Source organism: Leptonychotes weddellii, chromosome 9 (assembly GCF_054177405.1).
Source record: "Leptonychotes weddellii isolate Sample4059 chromosome 9, ASM5417740v2, whole genome shotgun sequence".
NCBI lineage: Eukaryota > Metazoa > Chordata > Mammalia > Carnivora > Phocidae > Leptonychotes > Leptonychotes weddellii.
Window position 1 is genome coordinate 26,686,969 of NC_138377.1, and position 18,275 is coordinate 26,705,243.

The following is an 18,275-nucleotide window of genomic DNA, read 5'->3' on the forward strand; positions in this document are numbered from 1 at the left end:
CTCGACTCCTGTAATTAACCTGCACTGACACCTAGAATTAGACAGTTGTGGAGCTCACAACAAACCAATTATCAGTCTGCGTTGGCCAGTTTCTGGGTAGGTGGCTGTATTAATTCAAAAACAAATATCCAAAACTAACAAAGCCTAATCTTCCAAATTTTAGGGATGGGAAGACAGGATAAAATTCCATTATTTTAAAAGGACAGATTCATATTAGAAACATCTTGTTAAGGCTAGAATACCCCTACACGTCTTCTTGGTACTATGCCCATGTCAACCCAGCAATTCCGGTTCTTATCCTTGTCAACACCCAAAGGCCTCTTGCAGACAGATGCCTGAATTCTGATAGTCATGAGACCAGGTCAACAAGGAGCACGGAAACAATTCCACCACAGGTGTACTAAAGCACAGAAATGCCTCAGAGACTGCAGTCAGAAATGTTAGAATGAATCAAATCGGTCCTAAGCAAGGGTTTGAGCTTTTGAAATAATAACAATTAAAACAAAACTTTTCTACTTATTATGATCATTCTTCTCTGCTCTTGCCACACCAAAAGCAAAGTATAATTAGCAGTATGAGTAATTAGTTGGTGACCAGATGGTACGGATGAAGGACACCACCTGAGGAGGCGGTGCAAATGGAAACAGCAGGGGTCTAACCAACGTGTCTGGGCAATGCCAACGCCGTCCGGTGACGTCATTGTGTGAATTCAGCCATCTACGCGCACAGTCTGAAGACAAAAATAAATGGGAATGGACTCCCCAATGCCACTTCAGAAAGCGGAGCTGGAGGGGGCCCTCTGTGTGACCACCAGCCAACACCCACGCAGCCAAAGCTGCAGGGCCAGTACCTGTAACAGACCCCCTCAGTGCAGGGGTTGTGGACCCTCACGATGACGAAAACGTGCTGGAAGTGGGATCGGATGTTTTTTGGGCTGAATGGCTGTGCTCCCGGCTCTTGGAAAACAATTGTTACGATATCATTTCCAATATGCCGCTTCCGTAGGAGCTGAAAGAAAAAATAAGCAAACCATATAAATGACAACACTCTGCGTTTTCCTCCCCAATTCCCTTATGTAACTGTACTTAGAACATTCATTATTAATCAGAACATATTAAAGTAGGTAATCGACACAGTTGCTGTCAGTATTTTAGCCTCTCTTATTCCCTCCCAGGAAGAATATAGAAATGAATATTCTGAAATTTGCATAAAATATAGAGCCCATTCAGGAGCAAACCAATATCTGGCATATTATGCCAAGTTCCAGCCTCTCCAAATTCTGTTTCCATAACAACAGTTTTGTTCCATTTTCACATAAGAAAGAAACTTGCCAGAGGGGAGATGTTTTAGAGAGGAGAATGGCGGAAGTAATTACAATGCAATTTATGTTCTGGTTTAATTCACTTCATTTAAAGAGTCGCTAAGGTGTTTTCAGAGACGCTTCTTGTGTCACCAGCTGGGAATGCAGAAATTACTAATATTCCTAAAGCAGGTTAAATTTCAAGTTTAAACAGCTTTTCTTAATTACAGTGAAAGCTGCTTAAGACCACCTTCTGTTTCACATTAAATGGTGATTTGGAAAGGTGGCTTTCAAATTCAGGCACCCCAAGTCAGGCTAGGCCAGTTGCTCTCTAAGAGGGGTTTATTAGATAGTTTAATTCAGTAGTGTGAAAAAAAGTTGAACAAAATTTGCATTTCTCATATTTATTATATAGAGGCTCTCACAAGGAGAAAAATAACGAAATATACCATTTATATCAACTATCTGTTAGGTATAAACTTGCATTTATAAAACTTTTTTTTTAAATTCTCCAGTGACTTTAACTTACACAAATTACATACCAGTGGAATCAGTGATCTAGTATTCAGCTGGGAGAAACAATAGCCTTTTAGATTAGGGTTGAGAATTGGGAGTTAGAATGTTCCACAAATGTACTTTTAACCTTAGGAATTTCAAAGCATCCCAAATTATCTTCTAATGAGGCCACTTATTTTCATTTCTAAACATGATATATTATTGGATGTTACAGAAATAAAGGCTGGTCTGTACTGCTATACAGAATATATCCATTATTAAACATTAATCTACTCAGGATCTTGGACACACCAAAAAAAAAAAAAAATACAATTTGTCTATGTATTATGTCATTCCTGCACAGATGATGTCATTGTCTTTTTGATGCAATGTCATTCTTTCTTGTTTGATATGTAACACTAATGTCTTAGTGAGGGACCCAATTAGAAATAAATCCATCTATCCATCTCATATTATATATAATGAAAAACAGTATTTATAAACAAATTCCTGCCACAAGATTTTAAAAGCTATGTTCTTTCTGTTTTTTTTTTCCCAAGCAGAAAGTGATCTACATAGAAGAAATAAATTCTCTAGATAGAGAATTAAGATTTTTTTTAAAGATTTATTTATATGACAGAGAGAGAGAACACAAGCAGGGAGAGCAGCAGGCAGAGGGAGAGGGAGAAGCAGGCTCCCCACCGAGCAAGGAGCCCAACGTGGGGCTCGATCCCAGGACCCCAGGATCATGACCTGAGCTGAATGCAGACGCTTAACCGACTGAACCACCCAGGTGCCCAGAGAATTAAGATTTTTTAAGATGCAGCAGTACCAATTACTCTTTCATTCTGATTTAGGACCATAATAACATGTTTGCCTTGATCGGACCTCCAAATTAAATAATTTAGATAGCTGTCCAACTCATATCCAACTCATGCTGCTCAACACACTTCAACTCATTTAGGAGAAATAAACAATTAATTGAATTTTGTTAACTAAATTTTTTATCCTTCCATACATTTTACTTTCTCTGCTGAGCAATCAGGCAGAAAGAATAATCCTTTAAAGATCACCTGTGAATGTCCTGAAATTTTTTTTGTCTACTTACTGGTCAGAATAGGAAAAATGTATTTTTCTTACCATGATGTTTTCCTCTCTGGGTAATCTAGAACTTGGAATTTGCATAAAAAAACTGTCAACAAATTCCAGATCATAGACTTTATCCTAAATAGATTTATTTAAAGATTTGTAGCTGATTCACTGCTTTGCTCCCTATTTTTGATTCCTTTGGTAATTATAAGAGGCAAAATTTCGTTACCTCTATTTGTGATTTAATCAAACCTGCAGTGACGAAGTGTTCGATTCGATCCGTGTTTGGTTAAATTCTGGGAAAGAGGATGTGATTCATTCTGCAGCTGGTTGTGTTCTGTTAGCACAACAGTTTACAATAACAAAATCTAGATCCATTTTAAGGTCAGAAGTAATACTGGACTGCTTGTGTTTATAATTGCTATTGAAAGGAGAAGCTGTTTGCTCTCTGGCTCTTTTAAATGTCAGTTTGGTATCATTTATTTTGACATATTTTTTAAAAACAGCAATGACCACATACTTTCTAAAATAATACTGCCAGTTTCCATTTTGCTCTGTGACAATCTGCCACTTCTAAGAAGGCTTCTTCATTTACTATGTCAATGACCACATTTTAGTAACAGGCATGGTGCTTTTAGATCTTTTTTAAAAGAAACTGTGTATGATGTACACGAAGGCCAATTGTTTTTTAATGTTCTTTGCTGTCTCCTGATAAATGTTAAGAAAAAACCTTTTTCTGAGATCCCACTGACATTTATTTTGGTTTTTCTCCCAGTTAGTATACCAAACCTCCTCTGAAATCTGAAATGACACATCAGTACTTTCCTGCTTTGTACCCTGGCCTCTTGAGATGGAATCTCACCCACTCATCCATGTTCTCTGCAACCCTGCAGGGTCACCTAATCACCATGATTTCAACTTGTTCTCTTCAGATTCCATGAAAACCTCAATCTCCGTGGGTGAAAAGCAAAGGATTAATTCCCAAAGCCATCCAGCTGGCTGTTAACCTAGAATTTGTGTCTCTTCATTTGTTTTCAGCTCATTTGCTATTCGTTATTTCCGCAGAGTACAAAGCTTCCGGCTGCCATGACACGTGCAACATTAAATTCTGGTTTAAGATTTTACAAACTTGCCACTTAGGCTTCTGGGGGAAATGAACAAGGGCGAAGAAACACAGACAACACCAGGGATCTCTTACCTGTTGCTTGTTGTTAGGCGTGTATGGCAGCATGGTGGAAACATGGAACATAATTTCATAGTCTTTGTATGTTGTGTACAGAGAATGGGTTCCAGTGGAGTCAGCTACAGTAAAAAAATATTATACAATGATGAGATGACTATAAGAATAGGAAAAATAGTTCACTTACAGAAAATCTCTCGGGAAAAAAAAAGGGAAATGGTTTAGAATGAAAAGATGTTAGTATAAAATCTAGCATCGGTGTTTTTTTTTTTTAGATTTTATTTATTTGTCAAAGAGAGAGAGCGAGCACAAGTAGGGGGAGCGGCAGGCAGAGGGAGAAGCAGGCTCCCCACCGAGCAGGGAGCCCAATGCGGGACTCGATCCCAGAACCCTGGGATCATGACCCAAACCGAAGGCAGCCACTTAACCAACTGAGCCACCCAAGTGCCCCGAGCATTGGTGTTCTTACCCATTTTTTTGTATCTGATTCTCTTTGGTAGTCTAGTGAAGCCTATGGATCCCTTGTCAGAATAATATTTTTAAATATATAAAATATATATGATTTCAATAGAAATCAACTGTACTACAAAATAGTTATCAAAAATAATTTTAAAATATTAGATTTCTCTAACAAGTTTTAGCAACTGATCTAGTAACTACTATGATTCTGAAGTAGTGATGTACAATAAGCAATATTTTGAAGGATCTCCAAAAAAAATACAATATGAAAATATCTATGCTTTCTAACTTGCAATAAAATCATAGGTAGAACTTAAACAACTGTTTGTTGCCTATATTCATAACTGAAGGAAGTGCTAAATTTTAGTTAGGGGGTCAGTGAAAATAATGTAAAATTATTTCCCATCCAAGTTTACACACCCTGAATTCTATCCAGACATCAGATAAAGAACATCTTTTCCAGAACTTCTGATTTAAGAGAAACGTTTTGTTCTTAAGAAACAGAAATTTAACAAGACTGTAACACTGAGTAACACAGGTATTCTAGCAATGTCCAGCAATGTTTTAAGACTGTTCTGCTCTCACCTTCCTTAAGTCAACAGCAACCTCTAACCACTTAATCATTAACAAATCAATTGCCCACAAATAACTGGAAACCAGAGAAGAGAATTATTAATGGTCCAATCAAAAGGGAGTATCTTTAGTCTTAAAGGCCCTGGACTTACTGGCTGCAAAATGACAGAAGTGCGTTCATTCTGGGTACACTCAAGCCTCCGTCAACCATACTGTTGAGGACCAGAATGCTTTACTCCATTCGAGAAGCTGCAAGACAAAGCCCCTGGCATATACTAAGAGGCAGTAGTTCTCAAATTTAGCATGTACAGTGGCATCTGGGGAGCTAGTTTAAAAGGCAGATTCCCATGCACCACCCCCAGAAATACTGCTCAGTGGGTATGGGGCTGGGCAGAGGAATCTAAAAATAAACACCCGTAGGGTGACTGTAATTCAGGAGCTCCACTGCCCTTAGGCACTGCTCCAAGAACAAACCGCAACAGTGGCTTGCAGATAGACTTGTAAAAATGTTCTAGAGACCAGAGTTTCAACCTCAAGCTTCTTGGAGGACCTTAATTTTTGGAAGCTGACATTAAATGCAAAGGATTAGAAACAAGCTAAAGTGAAATAAAGCACAGACTACTCTTCAAAAATTGCAAAAATATGTACCAACATATAACTTTCCAAGAAAAAATATCCTCTAAATGCTAATGACCACCAACAAAAAAAACTACAAATTACTGCAATAAATAATTGAACTAAGACAGCTCCTGAGTATGAAGAACATATCTACTGTTAAGGATTCTTGCTATAAATAACTCTTGAACTGATTAGTACATTTTAAAACCTTAAAGTGAATGTGTCAGCTTTGACATGTACTTACATGTGTTTCAAGTCAATTTTGAGCAAAATTAATGAACTAGAAAAGAGACTGTCATCTAGTATTCATGAATTACATTCCGCTTTCTACGTCTGTCTAATTCTAAAAGGATTACTGCCAGAGAGGAAAGCTGATGTGGAATACAATGCAGAAGGTCATCTGCTTTTCTACTTCTGGCCCATTCTCGCTTTCCTTTCTGCACACCTCATTTATGTCAGGTACGCTGCTTGACCATCCTTTTTCTGGGGACTTCTGGAAACCCCCAAGTTTTGCTGATAATTTTAAACAGTTTAAATAGTTTCAAAAGTTTCAGAGATGAAACGAGGACTGAAATAATGACATTTTCCTTTCTGAGAAGAAAGGACTTCCAAATCCTGAAAATACTATGTACATAACAGAATTGTTAAACTTTATCAGAGAGAATGGAAAATGAATGTTTGTTGTATTTTCTTAAAAATAAAGCATCCAATATTGCTATTATGATATTTTTAGTGACCCTGAAACCCTGAAACCATGAAAAATTTAATAGCATGACAATCAGGAAAATGAAAATGACAAAAATCCTTTTTTTTCCTCTGGCTAAAGAGAATATATATTAAAAAATTTCTAAAGGGAAATACGCTTTGAGAAGAGGGGTGAAAGGAAGATAACACTCCTTCATACTTGTCAAGGAGCTGTAAAAGTTAAAAAGTAAATTCAGGCATCTTATGGGTCATCTCGATAATCACATGATCTGCCTCCAAATCATACTGCCAGCAAGTGGCATCCACCCACTAATAAGGTCGGCATTCTACGCGAAGTCCTAGAAAGTAAAATTTCTAATATTCAACATAGATGATAAGAAGGCACTGAATAATTGAGGAATGGTAACAGTGTATTTCTCAGCTGCTTTGAAAAAGTGTAGACACATGATAATATCGTACATTAGGCATTTCTATTTAAGATGGTATGAACTGGTTAATGAGTTTGTAGAGCAGTTTTAGATACAGTCCGTGTCATAATCATCCTTGACTGCTCTTTTGGGCTCAACGCCTTTACTTTTAGGTAGTCTGAAACTTCGTTGACAAGGTGTATGTGTACAAATCTGAATGAGGAAAAGTAATCAGACTTTTATAACAACCATTTCTCAATCACTAATAGATGTATCAGAGTTAAGAAAAGCTAGATGAAGGAAAACAAGCCTATGCAATTTGATTTCAGGAAAGTTCCTGGTTTTAAATATTTATGAGCACAAGAGAAAAGTAATCTCGTTAACTAAACGCACATAGGCTAAATAAAGTCAACAAAATGAAGAAAGCTTAAGCTCTGTTAATTAAATGTACTCACCACTACAGAACACATCAAATACAAGATGAAATCAGATAGCTTGTAAGTCTCATTTTTATCCCTTTATTTAATTTGAAATATAATAATCGTCAGGTGGCTGCTGAGGACCATCCCTTGAAGGCCCCCTGATGTCCCATCCATGCAATCTTGCCTCAGGGTCTGGGGAACGCAGAAGTCAATCCTCAGAAACACAGCCAGGGCCAAGTACTGACATCTGGGACAGCAGCACGGATTCGAGAGGAGACACACTTTGGCCTTCGTGGTACTATTTCACTCACTCACTAGTGGAGTATTTGGGGAAGTCAAGACTTCCACCTGCTCTGGCATCTATCATGTTTACTAATAATTTTTCAAGGTACATTTAGCCGTGGCCAGGAGATGGGTTCTTTCACTTCAGTGAGGGTCAGGATCAAGAAGAGTCTGTCGTCCTGCCTTTTGCCATGACAGGTGAGTCCATACTGTGTCAGCTGAAGGCCTGTGTGTGTGAGTGTGCAAGTGAATGCACCTGGGACTCGAGGCTTCTCAAAATCAGTAACACACGGAGAGATGAGGAAGGTCGAGACGGTGGGGGAGGGCACTTAGGAGTCAGTCACTACTGTTTTCTGCCAACGACTCACTTGGCAAGACACCTGCAGTTACCTGATTCTCAATTTGGAAGTAAGATCTGAATTTGAATGACAGCAGCATCATTTGCTAAATGACCACAAACAAATCACTTCACTTCTCTGTCCACTGATGCTCTTGCTGCTGTGAGGGTTACATGAAATATGTATATGAAAGTACTAGCCCATAAAAGATGCTCAGGATAAGGATTAGAATTTAGAAATTTGTGCAGCTGAGGTATAAAGGGTAGTTTCCTTAAAGAGGGACCTTTACATATTTTAATTCCTTTGCCAAGTGCATTCCAGGAACACTCAAAGGAAAAACCTTACATTGTAACACAGGTCAAAGTTAAGGAGGTGAAAAAAGAATCCTTTTCTTCATCAGTGTCTAAACTCCAAATGGCCCCTTGCATGTGCAGAGCATTTAAGCAATGCTAGTTTTATCCAGTTCCCTATCAAAGTTTAAATATTCCAAATAAAAAAGGACTTATTTTCTTTATGAAAAAACTTGTATCTCTTCTAAGACCCTGAATCTCAGTGGTTTTTGTAACACTGCTGAAAAATGGGGGAAGCAACAAGCATTCACTAACATTGCAGCAAATTAATGAAGGTTAAGGCTTTGAAGGAATGCTTTACAAAGGGCTTCTAAAATCTATGTTCTGCCTTGACAAACTAGCCTCATCCAGGAAATGATTTCCCAAATAATCATCCATATGCACAGCTAAAAATGAAGGTGGTCTCCAGCTTTCAAACAACAAACTGCTTGGTGGGAAGTTTATTCTTGTATTTGCTGTAGTGTGAGGGTGGTAATTATCTAGAGGTTATGTCACCCAAGTGAGGAGACAAAGTAAGGAGGGAAAAAAAAATCCACCACTTGAAAAATGTCTTCATTGCAGAACTGTTCCAACCCCTGACACATCTGTAGCTTGTTTGCAAAATGACCTTATTTCTGAACCAGGAAAATGGACTTTGTATGAAAAACTGGGAAAAACAAGAAATGGTTCAAAAGCTCCATCGATCCTTCCTAAAATCTTAATTGTAATACATAACAAGCAGAGCCATTTCTCGAGATGGCTTGGGTAATGTGAACCCAAGGGCTTGAGAGAGGGGGAGACACATCCAGGACACAGAACTCTGGGCTTTGCTGTACTTAATTCTACATTTATGCTTTCTCTGAACACTTCGTTAACCACAGCGCTAGGATCTGTTCTACCTCCGCCGTGCTTCCTAGCCATCTAACCTTGGGCATGTCAATCTACAGAAGCCAATTCTGTGAAATGGGGATAACCGGTACCTAGCAAGGCCTGTGAGGGCTGCACGAGAAGACAAATATAAAAAGTATCTGGAACTTCTGCTTCCAGCCATAAGAGTACTTGGTACAGAACTTGTTCTCCCATTATAAATAACTAGAAAAACTGACAAAATATCTGAAACAACTTTTTTCAGACATTGGATAGTGATCCAAGAGAAAAAAAGAGCCAAAGAAGATGAGTCCTCTGATTCCCACCAGGTTCTCTACCTAGAGGTACTTCTGGAACAACAGTACAGAGCATGGCTTTGAAGAGGGAAGCCAAAACATACTGGAGTTCAGGAAGCCTGAGGTAGCTGATATTTGCTGGGCAGAGTACCAAAGAGGAGGAAAACTACACAGTGAAAGAGGTTCAGAAATCTGCATAAGGGTCCCCTTGAGTCTTGGGCTGAATAGTAAGCTGCACAGAGAGAGAGTAAGATTCCAAAAGCCAGGCAAAGAAAACTATTAGGGTAGTGTACAGCATGGTGACTATAGTTAATAATACTGTACTGCATATTTGAAAGTTTTGCTAAGAGTAGATCTTAAAAGTTCTCATCCCAAGAAAAAAATTTTTGTAACCTTGTTTGGCAACACATGTTAACTAGACTTACTGTGTGGTAATTTACAATATACACAAGTATTGAATCATTACATTCTACACCTGAAACTAATAGAATGCTATATGTCAATTATACCTCAATAAAAGAAAGACAGAAAAACTATTCGGCAAAGAAAAACTACCAGAGACTTGGAAAGCAAACAATTCTCACAGTTCACATAAGGTTGGAAAACTGTCAAGTTCTAACCAGCCACAGTAAAGAGACCTCACTGAATATGCAGGTATTCAGACATAAGAAAAGTCATGCCTTAATAGTAGAGCTAAATTAGAGGATTAAGAACTGCTCTAGGTATGCTTTAACAAAGCTTAAGAACAAGATTCATTACATCAAGCTGTGTTGTAAGTAACCTATCTGCCCACCAAAACAAAGCTCAACAACACTCCTTTTAAAGACAACAAAATCTAGACACTCAGCCATAAAACATTCGCAACATACACTCTCTAATCAAAAGTAACCAGATGCATGAAGCAGTAAAATGTCACTCAAAAGCAGGAGAAAATCTGTTAAATGGAGACCTCAAAGGATCCACAAGAATGAGAGAATTGGCACAAAAAAACCTTAAAACAGCCATCATAAATATGTTCAAGTATTTAAAGGACAACGTGAACCTTATGAGGAGAAAGAGGGAAAATATAAGAGGACCAAATGCAGTTCTGGCCCTGAAGGTGATAATATCTGAAATGAAAATTTCATTGGACTGGATTAACAGCAGATTAAGACACTATGGAAGAAAAGAAGATCACACTGAATTTGGAAGATATATTAACAGGAATTATCCAAATGGAAGCATAGGGAAAAAAAAGGTTAAAAAAATCAAATCAACAGAGCCTCATTACCCCCATGGTATCCTAGTGAGTGATCCAATGTATGTGTAATTGGAGATTCAGAAGATGGGGACAGAAAAAAAATAAAGAAATCAAGATTGGCGATTACTATTTTTATTTGATGAAAACTACAAATCCACAGATTCAATCACATCTACACTGTCAAACATAAAGGAAATGATCCTTTGGGAACACTTGTACTGGAAAGCTTTCTCTCTCTCTCTCTTTTTTAGAGCGGGTAGGGGCAGAGGGAGAGGGAGAGAGACTCTTAAGCAGGTTCCATGCCCAGCACAGTGCCTGACTTGGGGCTCAATCTCACGACCTTGAGATCAAGACCTGAGCTGATATCAAGAGTCGTACACTTAACCAACTGAGCTGCTCAGGCACCCCAGCATTTTCTCTTTTTAATGATTATATTGAAAGAAAGGGTTTCCTGACACAAAATAAGTTTGGACAAAATGTGGTGAGATGACCTCCTAGCACACAGAGCCAAGTCTCATCCCTGGGTGTGCCATGGCCAATGAGAGGCTGCTGGGGTATGCAGGGGCTGGCTTTGACCCTGTCGGCTTGAAGTAAGAGAGATAAATATGCAAACTGCCTCTTTCAGGGCTGCAGAATAGAAATACTCTCTGACTTTCTGTTCCCGGGAGGAAACTTGACCCTCTGAAAGGGCAGAAAAAGAAACTACAGACTCTTCTGCTCATCAGCTTTGCCCTGAAAGGTTACAGGGGACTTAAAGGAGGGCACCGCAGCGAAAAGGAACCCTTCGCTGCTGAACATCACAGAACTGTAAAAGTGTGCCATCAGAGACAGTTTGCTAATCCAGGCTCACCCCCCTCTAGCCTTCATGGTTATTGGGATTTTGAGGCAAAATATGCACAAATTGCTTATTTTGCTTATTCTAGTTTCTTACTTGATGCCACATTGCTTAAGCATGGTCTTGTTATACATTTCTCACATTGTCTTTCATCATCAAGAAGTGGCTGGGAATGTGTGAATGCACAAGTAATATTCTTACCAATTTCTAATCTGGCCATTCATGCACAAAATCGGGTGTTTATAAGGTCCACAATAGCCAAACTACAGAAAGAGCCCAGATGTCCATCGATGTATGAATGGATAAAGAAGATGTGTGTGTGTCTGTGTGTGTGTGTGTGTGTATGGAATATTACTCAGCCATCAAAAAGAATGAAATATATGGAATATATATACATATATATGTGAAATATACAGAATACATATATATAATGGAATATTAGCCATCAAAAAGAATGAAATCTTGCCATTTGCAGTGACGTGGATGGAGCTAGAGGGTATTATGTATGCTAAGTGAAATACGTCAGAGAAAGGCAAATACCATATGATTTCACTCATATGTGGAATTTAAGGAACAAAACAGATGAACCTAGGGGAAGGGAAGGAAAAATAAGATAAAAACAGAGAGAGGCAAACCATAAAAGACTCTTAACTCTAGGAAACAAACTGAGGGTTGTTGGAGGGGATGGGGTAACTGGGTAATGGGCATTAAGGAGGGCTCTTGATGTAATGAGCACTGGGTGTTTTATGCAACTGATGAATCACTAAATTCTACCCCCATGAAACTACTAATATACTATATGTTTAAAAAAAAAATAACCAGGGTGCTTATTATATTCTCTTCCCAGACCCTTTCATATAGCTCTTTGTGGTGAGGATAATTTATATAACACAACAAATTGGGACAACATGAATGAAGCTTATAGGGCAAATGTCAGAGTCTCTGGAAAAGAGGAGTCTCATGGCATATTGAGATTTAACATTTTATGCAGTTGCAAGCAGAGTATGGAATGTTAAAATAATATTTAAGAGTTGAGGCTATTTATGGGCTTTAATAGTCTCTCTTGCATGTCGTTTCCAAGTTGGCAACAGCAAAACCATGGCAACAGGAAATTCTTCCCTACAGTGGAGTTTATGAATGCTTTTCTGTTTTCATGACTCAACTCCTTATTTAATTTCCTGTGCAGAAAATCAGAGAGATTACTATAGACTGCAATACAGATGTGCTAATCCAAAGACCCTCTCAATGAAAAACAGGTCACAGGTGTCCATGGATGGATTTTGAGGTAAAATTTAAAACTGCCTCCTCACAGACACACAGCAGACGTCAACCTCCTCTAACCTAAATAGATACTTGAGAACTTAACTATGTTATTAATGACTTGGGGAACGGGAGTGTACAGGTATGTTCATGTACTAGTATGTTCATGAGCCATAGCTAAAAAAAAATTCTTCCATCATTGTGCTTTTAATCAACAAATTTCAGGAGCCAATCTAATACCAAAGCTAAGAAGCCTATTTTCTTAGGGATTCAATTAGACTATGAATAATAAAAATAGAAAATAAGCAAACAAAGGCCCTCACTATTACTAGAATATAAAAAATGAGTATGAAAACCATATGAAGACTGACTGCATAGATAAGCATTAGGATTACGAAAGAAATTCATGAAAGTAAAAAATTCTAGGGCTTACGACCATGTGGTTATAAGATTCTGGAATTTGAAATCACTCTAACATTCAGCTAAATATAGTGAAATTTATGCAAGACTATCCAGGAGCCATTCTGCATGATTTGCACCCACCGCTCTACTACTCCGTCGACACTTCTGATAATGCGATTTTTTTTTTTTTTTTAACCAGTCCAATCCTAGCTATTTTGATTATAGTCTTCAATTGTTTCGGTGGCTCATCCTCCCTCTCCGACTTGCTCTCCCCTATCAGCAGCAGTGTTCTGCAGTAAATGGCAATGTTGTTTTATGGGCAATTTAGCAGATGAACATCAACACAGCAGGAGGGAAATAAGCCTAGCAGGAGAGTATAAGTATTTCTTACTTTTAGTGTCAAGCTGTGCACGATACTTCTCAAATCCTTTGAGCCGAACACGTTCTCCCAACAGCTGAAGGAATTCCTCAAACGCCGGGCCGGCTGACTCATTGTTATACATCTCCTCTTCAGTGCTCTGTCCAGCTCTGCAGTACATGATGCCCACCTTCTGCTGATAGTTCAGCTGTGAAGAGAGGCAGTACATGCATATAAATGTAGGCAGGTCCACTATGCCCCACCTAACTGCTCCTAACTCCTGTAGGGCACATGGCCATCAGAAAGCTAACATCTCTCTTCTCTTGAAATCCTTCTGTTTCAATTTTTGTCTCTACTCCAAAAAATACAGTAGAACAAGCATCCACAACTATAATCTTCACAAGTTAAGAGAAAAAGCCAGAAAAATGAATTAACACTTTCTGTACGTCAAGATCATGCATTGTTAGAACAGATGTTGATACTTCAGGGAATTTCTCTGAATGGATTACAAAGTACAAAATGAGGCTCTAAAAAACAGCTTGGCAACTAAAGGTAATTCCTTTTAAATCATCTTCCCCTTTTAGGGCTTTACAAATTTAAAAGCAGAGGTCCACTTTACAAAAGATACTTTAATATATATTGTTTCACACTAAAAAGCCCATAAATATACTTGCGAATTCTAGGGGTTTTTTTTTTGGTAAAACTGGATTTCGATTTCACTCCCAATGCCATTTTTCCAATATCCTAAATTATAAACCTCAGTTATATCTTTGTTAGAGCACAAGCATCATCAACAATATACTTTTCAAATATTTTTCTAAAAGATGAGTGCCTGAATAGAAACTTTAAAAGGGGTTTCATAATGGCAAATCAGCTAGTGGCAAATATTCCTTCCTCAGAGACTAAAAAAAAATCGTTCAGGAGATTTAAGTATCATGTAACATTAATCAAAATATTTACTCATCATTGAAAAGTCTAGTCATTCTGCAAACAAATTTTATGGTGATATTAGTCATTTAACAAGACATTAGTTTTCTTTTTCTTTTAAGATGTATTTATTTATTTGGGAGAAAAAGAAAGAGAGAGCACAGGCGCACACATGAGTGGGGGGGGATGGGCGGGCAGAGGGAGAGGGACAGAGAGCATCTCCAACAGACTCCCCGCTGAGCACGGGAGCCCTACATGGGGCTGGATTCCAAGACCCTGAGAACACGACCTGAGCCGAAACCCAGAGTCAGACGCTCAACTGACGGATGCCCCAAGACATCAGTTTTGGTATAAAACTTCAGACTTCTAATTCTGCAGTGAAATCGAGGCACTCCATACTGCTCTGGTCTCTTTCCAGAGTGACAAGGCAGCCAGTGCATCGGTCAATTCTCCCAAAGTGAAAGGGGGAAGGGAGGAGGCAAAATTTTAACAGCTAACATTTACCGAATACCCACCATATGCCAATCGCTGGTTAGTACTTCAGATGCATTAGCTGATCCTCACAATAGCCCAGAGAGCAAGTATCCCTGTGTGACACATCAGCATAGTCGGAGAATGGAAGCCCAGGAGCGAGAGACACAAGACCACAAACTCTGTCCTGTGACCCGGCTGGCTCTGTTAACTACTACCAAGATTCAACCAGGCTTGAATCCACAGCCCCTTATTTGCAATTCTGAAGTTGAAACGTAAAAACCAAACTTAGGCAAACACATGTGGCAGTAAAACTTGATATGGGCTGACATTAATACTTTTAATTTATCCCAGGTTATATGAATCTTCACATTTTTCCCCTGTGGAAATATTAATGTGATTGTGGGGTGCGGTCTCAGACCCCAGTGGGAATATTACCATATGGTGTATACATTCTCTTGTCCTTCTAAAATGCGGACATTTCTGAATTCTGAAACCCATCCAGCCCCCACCATTCTACATAAGGGACTGTGAACCTTAAGTATTCTTTCCAACTTTTTAAACCAAGTGATTCAGAATAGCAATGAGAAAATGTCAGAGGGGCAAAACTCTCACTTGCTTTCCTCCCTCCACCGCACATTACCTCATTGACAAGAAAGCTCCACGGCCTTCATACAACCCCCCCAGACATGAGAGCTCCTAGGAGTGTCCGGCGGAAGGTCAAGTTCCAAGTCGGAAACTCGCAAATAAGCGGATATAGTAATAATGGCGTATTTTCAAAACAGCATGTGACGTCACATTATTTCTACTTCCTTTAAATTATCAACAGAAACACTTTTGACTTAATTCATTTTCATATCCCACATGTAGGTAAAACAGAAGAAGTTAGAATAAAACCTACTGCACACCACTGACATTTCACCCTTCTGTCAGCTGGCCTGCTTCAAATGTCTGAATGTGGCTAATGTTTGCAAGGGGACTCCTACAGGTAGAGATCTCACCTGGGCTTTAGAATTAATCTGAGTACCTACCCTATTAGGCCTCAACAAATAAAAAACAGTGGTGGGCTCTGGGTCAACTACAAAAGAAGTCCTTCATACAGCCACATCTTTCCTGCCTCCCTGCAGGGAGGGCTATCAAAGACATGAAGGCAGGGGGAGAAAGGAAGGGGTTGTGAGCGATTTGCTGTTTGGCTCTGTGCCTCCCAGATCAGCCTTCTCAGGCCACAACGTAAAACAAAAGTCACCCTGTTCAAGAGAAAGCATCACAGGGACACTGGATTTGTGGATGGCTTTTTAAAACTTCTCAGATAAAGGCCTAAGATTTCACTGTGCAACATTCAAAAGGATTCGTTTATAGAAAAAAGCTGTTCACTACAGAGAGAAGTTAAGGAAACTTCCCCCGAACCACTGGAGAAGCTATATCTGAGGACAATGAGACAGTGTGCCGCCTTCTTCTGACAGATTTCTCATCCTCTAGTGAACTCCACCGGCAGCTCGGGGAACAAACTGGCGTAGGCCGCTCGTGAAAGGAGGAGCCTTTAGAAGGATTAGGAAATTTGTTAGAATGTTAGATTCCCTCCAGTTTGAAACTGTGCCAAATGTCACTGCTCTATCCTCTAACGTGACAACATGACTGTATTCATGGCTTCTACTGCAATTAAATCAAGGTAGGTGGTATTCTCTGAACACAGGCTCCTGGCATCCTCAGTTAGCAGCCCTGCTCCCTGCGAGAGTAAGGAGCTGGTAGAGAAGAGTTAGGTAAATATGATACGGGCCACTGCAAGAGAAAGAGCAAACGTAAATGGAGGCAGAGCTATAGTTTGGCGTTTTAAGTTGTTAGGAGGTTATATAAAACAGCACTTTTTTTTTTTTTTTGAGACACACACAAACACATCTGTATGGATTTACATACATGGATATATAATCCTTCCATGTAATGCTCAAAATAGAGTTATGAGGACACCAGAAGCCATCCTGGGAACAGGTTGTGTTTATCCACAGTTTAGGATTCTCGCTTTAGATAATCTCAGGGCCACGCTATACAATTCCATGCTTGTCTATCAACTGTTCACAGGGAGCATTCTGGAAGTGTTTGGAAACCCACAAATGTTTCTACTATAACAAGTAATGATGGTCAATCCAACAGGACAAAGGTTATACTTGACAGGAAGGTCTTGAATCTCAATAAAGCAAAGTGTCCTTAAAACCGACCAAAAGTGACAGGGGCTCTCATAGCCAGGAACCAACAGTAGATAAAACCGCTCTTCCTCTAATAAAGTGGATACTTCAACACAGAATCAAAGAAACAAATACTGCCATCTGATTTACATAGCCCTGAGTGTCTGGGAAAGATGGATGATAAAGTCAGAGCCCTCTGCCAATAGAAACAGATTTGAATAACCAACTTCTCAGTTCTGTATTTTCACCTCTTCTTGCCTGGTGTCCTGGCCTCAGGAAGGCTACTGGGGCAGCAAAGACCAAGAGAAAAACCCAGTTCTCAAATTCTTATAAAATCTTTACATTGTCTCACTTAATCCAGAAATTTCAAACCGTCACTATGAGTCATGGTATTTCATTGTGAGGCAGTTCTCAGAGTGTGGGCCATGAAGGCTTGAGGGTGCTTGAGCTTTGCTCTGGGACATAGATATTTGGAAATAGTTTGATCTTTTCAGTTCTTGCTTTTAAACTCTGTTAGGTCGTACAACACCAATGTTTAACTTAAAGATAATTTTGTCCCACTACTGAGGCAAAACCATCCTGGGATGACTCCTCTGCCATGTGAACTAGGAGGTTCTCCAGTCGGCCTGGTGGAGGCAGAAGCTATTCCTGGCCTTGTGGGAGGACTGAGGATTTGCCCCCTAAACCTGGAAGGTGGTTCCCACACTGGACTCAAGTCACTTCCTCAAATGCATGCACTTACTAGTACTCATCTCTGCAAACTCCACCCTTCTTGGTTTCCCTGGACTCACCTGTAAGTCTCAACTCAGGAGACAGCTGGGCTTCCACGGATGCCCCCCAAACCCCTGCACTGCAGTCTGCAAACTCTTCAGGCAGAAAGCTGGTGTGATCTCACTGTCCTTTCAATCTGCATCCCACCTCCCAGAGATCACTGTCCTTTTCTGCCTAATGCCCAAAGTCCTAAAAACCAACTGTTTCATTGTTTTGCCTAGTTTTTTAAAAATTGTTTGATGGAAAGGTAAATCCAGTCCCTCTTTCTTAATCTTGACTAGAAGCAGAAATCTACCTTGAATTTTTAAATCAACTTTATTGGTATATAATTTCTGAACAGTAAATTGCATCCATTTGATTAAATGAGTTCTAATACATCTGTACCATCATCAAAATACAAAAAATTTCCATCATTTCCGAGTTTCTGATTCCTCTTTGTAGCCCATCCCTGAATCAACTAACTCAGATGAT

General features: G+C 39.3%; 1 protein-coding gene across 1 annotated transcript in view; it reads right to left on the reverse strand.

Annotated features, from left to right (window-relative positions):
• SIPA1L1 (signal induced proliferation associated 1 like 1) overlaps positions 1-18,275 on the reverse strand; it is a 334,415-nt gene that overhangs the window by 67,584 nt on the left and 248,556 nt on the right. The window contains exons 11-13 of the mRNA XM_081829748.1: positions 13,489-13,663; positions 4,083-4,186; positions 851-1,008 (exon numbers count right to left, since the gene is read on the reverse strand). Of these exons, the coding sequence (XP_081685874.1) occupies positions 851-1,008; positions 4,083-4,186; positions 13,489-13,663 (437 nt within the window). The remainder of the gene's footprint in view (positions 1-850; positions 1,009-4,082; positions 4,187-13,488; positions 13,664-18,275) is intronic.